At 41.9% G+C, this 5,925-nt stretch overlaps 1 protein-coding gene across 1 annotated transcript; it reads left to right on the top strand.

The window, feature by feature from the left end:
* Positions 1 to 226: 226 nt before the first annotated feature.
* LOC103466875 (SRSF protein kinase 3) lies at positions 227 to 5,664 on the top strand. Its single transcript, XM_074186858.1, is given in 14 exon segments — positions 227 to 816; positions 991 to 1,094; positions 1,823 to 1,931; positions 2,314 to 2,401; positions 2,517 to 2,604; positions 3,084 to 3,105; positions 3,107 to 3,188; positions 3,364 to 3,526; positions 3,747 to 3,823; positions 4,149 to 4,179; positions 4,182 to 4,246; positions 4,721 to 4,790; positions 4,953 to 5,045; positions 5,131 to 5,664. Coding segments are annotated over 14 exon segments (1,203 nt in total). The 5' UTR covers positions 227 to 793; the 3' UTR covers positions 5,319 to 5,664.
* Positions 5,665 to 5,925: the final 261 nt, after the last annotated feature.

Here is a 5,925-nt window from a genome sequence, read left to right as displayed (position 1 = left end):
CTCCTCTCTCATTCCTCTGTGACTTTCCCCACGTTTAAATCCAGCCAGGAARAACGGAGGGAGTGAAACCTGGCAGCAGCCAGCTGAAGGCCTGGTGGATGGTGAGTTCAGTGTCTGCAGGACATTTCCATGTTTGGAAACTAGCTCCCACCTTCACCCTCTCTGTTTATCTGCTGCGGCATCAGAGGTGAAGGCACCGGTCATTTGGCTGTGGTCTCAGCGTGAAACCAGGTTTTCATCTCCACCAACAACTTTAAGGGTTAGATACTGAGATCCAAAACCAGATCGCCATCCAACGTCACATGTGAGTATATTCTTACTCCTCAGTTGCTTGTTGTCTTTGAGTTTTACTGCAGGATTATGCAAAATCACCAATTATGGAATATGGTTTTCATAAATTTTGATGTTAAATTTCCATGTTGGAATATTTTCTTAGTCAGACAGATTACTGATTTATGCACCAATACACGGTTTCCTTTCAAGCAGACTTGTGTTCAGAACAAAAACTCAACATTTCATCTCATACCAATGAAGCTTGAAGAAACACATTTCAACACAGATCAGGTGTATTATAGAGAAGTGACTTATTTAGAGCTTTAGACAACTGCTTATCTTGTAGAGAATGTGAAAAATATATTTATTTTTACAATCAGATGCTTCAAAACTACAGAACAAAGTTGCGCTGATTATTTCCAGACATGACTTGACCAGAGTCCTTCCATCCACGCAGGGTTCTTTTGTGTCGGTAGGAGCTGGGACAGCGAGCTCTCGGGTTGCACGGACGGACGGCAAAATGATTTACAGCAGTCAGAAATGGTGCAAGTTCCGGCACAGCAGATTTTCTGAGACCCCGGCAGCRGGACGAGTTTCCACTGCAGAGGGTCACTGGGGAAACTCATCACTGACACGCAAACACTTTTACCTGTAGAATGAAGACGAGGCTAAAAGAGTCCAGTGTTTTGCTTTCTTGTGTTGTTTTATGTTCTTTAGGAACAGATTTGGCTCATCTGAGTGTTTAGGAACAGCTGGAGAACCCAATCAGCTCTATATGACGGAAAGTCAGGACTGTGAAGACCCCAGAGAATACCGCTACGGTATGTGTAGTAGAGATGCACCGATCCGAAATTAATACGTGCATCAGAGGAGCACTGTTACATGCAAAACATGTGAGTGCAACACTATGCCACCATCATGAAGCCGGAGAACACAGGCAGTGTGATCTGAACCAGGTTGTTCTGAGAATAAGTTGTGCTGCAGAGCTTTTTAAGGTTTCGGTTTTACTGTAAATTATTCTTACTATAAACCACAGATGACCAATACTGCTTGGTTAACATCTGAGTAGCTTCTCACTGCTGATCCTTCACTTTCATGCCTCAATCTGCATGTTTTTCCACCTGACCTCGCTTCGTGCTCCTCTGTGTTGCAGGTTTCAGCACTGCTGTCTGCAAGATATGACAAACGCCTGACGCAGTCATAAATTACACACTAGCTCATGCCATGTTCTGGGTTATTGGAAACAGAGATCCAATTCAAAGTTCTTTGACATTGTTAGAAATAAAAACAAAACTCAGCATGCCATGCGTTGCTCAGGTTGAAGGAGGACAGAAACAGGATTATTCATCATCTTGCTTCAGTGTCCTGCAGGCAGGTCTGAGCATATTACTCACAAACGGTCATGGAAGGGCTTCTAAGGACGATGCTAGGCCAGAAATAGCAGGAGCTCTCCATGTGAAAATGGCTTCTTGCCTGTTTTTTTAATATTCAGATTACTTTGGGAGACATTTGTTGCCATGTTCCTACTGGAACAGGGCCATTACTGCAGGTGGTTACCACCCTGTCCAGATTGGCGACTCTTTGAACCGAAGATACCAGGTGGTGTCTAAGCTTGGCTGGGGCTTTTTCTCCACAGTGTGGCTCTGCATGGACCTCAGGTGAGGTTAGTTTAGGAAAGGAAAGAGTAAAATAATTGGGGTGGGGCACAGCAGTGGCACAAAGGTAAAGCACAAGAGTCTCATTCCTCCATATGCGAGTCATGTGGTTTACACATGATTAGTCATAGGGGGAATCTGGACAGTCGTCCAGGAACAGTTTTCTTTTGCCTCCATGTAACACTTTGTGTACACTGCTTTGTGTCTGTCACATTAAATCCCAAAGATGCACACTAAAGTTTGTGTTTGTGTTGTGACGAAAGGTGAAGAACTTCAACCGCTCTTTGCAAGTCCCTGTATTGACTTTCAGACTTTCAATTGATATTTTCCAAATTTTTGTCGACAGCTAATAATAAACAGAATGCTGTGCTGTTTGTGTTGGTATGTCGGGTCAGAGGGTTGCTGTGAAGGTCCTGAAGAGCGGTCCAGGCTTCGCTCAGGCGGGACAGGATGAACAGGCTATTCTACGATACGTTAGCTCTGCTTCCAGCCTCTTCTTGTTGGTGTCTGCATGTCCATGGCAACACGAAAACACAACTTCCTGTCTTACTGTTCACCGTTCCTTTTCTCCGGTCCCTCGTTGATCAGTCCAGCGGTCCTGTTAGCCATCACCCCTCCAGCCAAAGGATCGTTCAGCTGCTTGATGAATTCAAGCTGGCTGGGGTCAACGGGGTCCGTATCCTTTGTTTGTTCCACTTAGCTTTCTGAACTTTAGGCACGGAGGATGTATAGCGAGGGCCAAATTGTAAAGTGTGGACTCTGTGTTCAGTATTATCCTGCTTCCACATGAGTTGTAGTGTAAGCATGTAGGTTATGGTTGTTTTCACACCTGATCGTCCAGTAGACTGAGTTTAATTAGGGACCAAACCTTTAGCTGAAWACTTAATACAACATTTAGCTGGTACAGTTCACTTTTAAATCTAGAGTGGAGTCACATTTTTTCATATTTGAACTGCACCAGAGTTCACGTCAACCAGTCACATCAGAGATGGACTGTACATTCATACGAATGAATGTACATTAGTATGAATGTACATTCATATATAAAGTCTGAACCAGACTTTATAGGCAAACGAACTAGGGTTTATTAAAGCGGACTAAACAGGGTTGTTGTGAAGGCACCCTATCCAACTGTCCTTAGCCTGGGATGATGAGACCTGTGCCTGGTTCTGGAGCTGCGGGCCCAGCCTCAGGACCTGGCAGCTCTGTTTTGGGAATCCAGGCCTGATGCAGCCTTTGGTCAAGCAAATACTCACTCGGGTAAGCAACACAAAACCAAAGTAACCTGTGACTGCATTTATATACAATTATAAGCTTAAAATAAAAATCTAAATTTTTTTGTAACCATTTTCAAGAAAAGCAAAGAGTTGGTGCTACAAATGATAAAGGAGTTTTTGTTTGATCAGTCTTTTCTGAATTCTCCATTTCTCTGCAGGTTCTTCAGGGCTTGGACTATCTTCACACTCGATGCAAGATCATCCACACAGACATGAAGCCAGAAAACATTCTGCTGCACCTGAAGGAGAACAGCCATATTACACCAGCAGGGGGCAGCAGCTCCGTCTCTTTACCAGCTGTAGAGGGGAACAAGACCACAGGCACAGTTGTTTACTTGTTTACAGGCTTCAGATATAGAAAGTTTGACATCTGCAGATCAGTAACATATATATTAAAAATAAAAAATGTAATGTATCACCATGGGGGGGAAATTGACTCAATCAAATTGTTTTTTTGTTTTTTTTACTCTGCTTTAAATATGAAAGCAGTTATTTATCTAAACTGAACTGAGTTCAATGCTAATTTGTTTGACAATTTTAGAGACAGAGGAAGTGAACCTGTACAAGTTAAAGAAGATTTCTGTGAAGATTGCTGATTTGGGAAGCTCCTGCTGGGTGGTTAGTGCTCCTCTTTTCACTGACAGCAGTGATCTGTCTTCACTAGCTCACACTTTTCTTCCACTTGAGGTTTACCCCATATTTACAAATATGTCTATTTTATGTTTAAACAGCTGTCTGCTGACCCCTAGTGGCCACAAAATAGTTTAGACATTTTTTAAAAATATCTATTAAAATGCTAAGCATTTTAATAAATATTCATAATATAAAACACTAACGTATTGAAAGTCCAAAACTATACACACAACTCTAAAAGTCATAGTGCCGTATTTRTTGTTTTCTGAYGTCSTGTCTGAYTGTTTTGTCCTTCACTGTTCTGACCCAGTACAAGCATTTCAGTGAGGAGATCCAGACTCGTCTCTAGAGGTCCAGCTTGGATCTGAGTACGGTCCACCAGCTGACATCTGGAGTGTGGCCTGCATGGTGAGATACCAGCTGACCACGGTTTGATGATGTGTGCTTCATCAAGCAATTTTTTTCATGTTGCCCTCTAGAACTAATATCTTTTTGGGAACTTTTGGTATTTGCATTTGTGGGAGTTCATAGCAGGGGTTAAATATCAATTGAATCTTTAAATTTATTAATTACAACTGAAGTTAAAATATTAAACAATACGTTTTTCTCAGGTAATACATTTCGGTTGACATTAAATACCCATTAGGTGTTAATAACTATGGAGAACCTAAGTGCTCCGCTGTGATTTTGACTCGTGTTTACTCTCGCAATGGTTGCTAATGCCATAGCAACAATTAGCTAATATTTAATAATAGATTAGGAAAGTAATGTTTTGTGAAACTGTTTAGTTTGGTTAAAAAAACAGAAAGCAGTGTCACAGATCGGAATGGATTTTTAACTAGCCACACATGTAACCCTGAATGTTCCCCTGGATTCTCCCAGGTCTTCGAGTTGGTCACTGGAGACTCCTTGTTCCACCCCAAAGCCGGCGAGTCCATGTCCCTGGAGGAAGGTGGGTTTAATTCAGCGAGCTGACACAAACGGAGAGAGGAGGCATGCACCGACATGGGACTAAATGGGATTACCGCACGCCTTCATTGTAGCTGGAGATGCTAATTTGTCCTGAAACTGTGTGTGTGTTGCGTAACGTCTGTGGTGCCTCCGTCCACCTCAGACCACATCGGCCAAATCGTCGAGCTGCTTGGCAGAATTCCTCCAGATGTTCTCCAGTCAGGCAAACATTCAGCTGAATACTTCGACCGAAGAGGTACAACCACACCTTCTTCTTTAAACTAAAGTTTAGCTCAATTTTTAAAATAAAACCTGTTTTTTCACTGCATGTTGCTGTGTAGGTAATCTCCGTCGTGTTGGTCCAGTGAAGCCGTGGAGACTTTATGACGTTCTGGTGGAGAAATATAACTTTCTGCTAGAGGAGGCCTCTGAATTCTCAAACTTCCTTCTCCATATGCTGGATTATCACACAGAGAGAAGGGCAACTGCTGCACAGTGCCTTCAACACCCATGGTTGACCTCCAGTTAACCTCCTGAAGACCCTGTGGGCCTAAAGGCTATGGAAAGTTCTCACAGCCAGATGTTTTCAGCAACAAGACCTCAGCGGTTTCAGGGCATCTTTGAATTTTCACATTTGGGGAATTTCTGCTGCACTTATTTAGCATCRGACAGAAAATCTTCTCCACTTGACTTTCATAAGCACTTWAGGCTTTTTTTTCTCTCGTTTTCTTTATTCTCCCTGAATTTTGTTCAAGAGACCTAMAAATCTTGTCTTTACACTGATAGACTTGAGCCTGAACTGTCATGACCATCAAAAGGTATTYATTCATCCATTTTATTAAATGTTCTAAATAAAGGTTTTTTATTTAAATGCAGTTTTACAGCAAAGCAATATATTTTCCACTGACATGTTTTATGAAAATAATGCTAAATGAATGTTGAGTGAATTTTAGTCTGCAATTGTCAAACGCTGTTGTCTGTGTTAGCTTCTTGGTATATTCTCACAAAATGTCTAGCAGGAAGTGATCRTTTCTCAAGAGCCCAGACCTTCTTTACAAAGCAAAACGTAGAACCAGCTGGTTTTTTACCAGGTTACAAAACATCTGAACTTTGAAATTATTACTAATGTTCTTTAT

This window comes from Poecilia reticulata, linkage group LG7 (assembly GCF_000633615.1).
Source record: "Poecilia reticulata strain Guanapo linkage group LG7, Guppy_female_1.0+MT, whole genome shotgun sequence".
Lineage (NCBI taxonomy): Eukaryota > Metazoa > Chordata > Actinopteri > Cyprinodontiformes > Poeciliidae > Poecilia > Poecilia reticulata.
The sequence above is the reverse complement of the archived record's forward strand: the minus strand, read 5'-3'. Positions and strand labels throughout refer to the sequence as shown.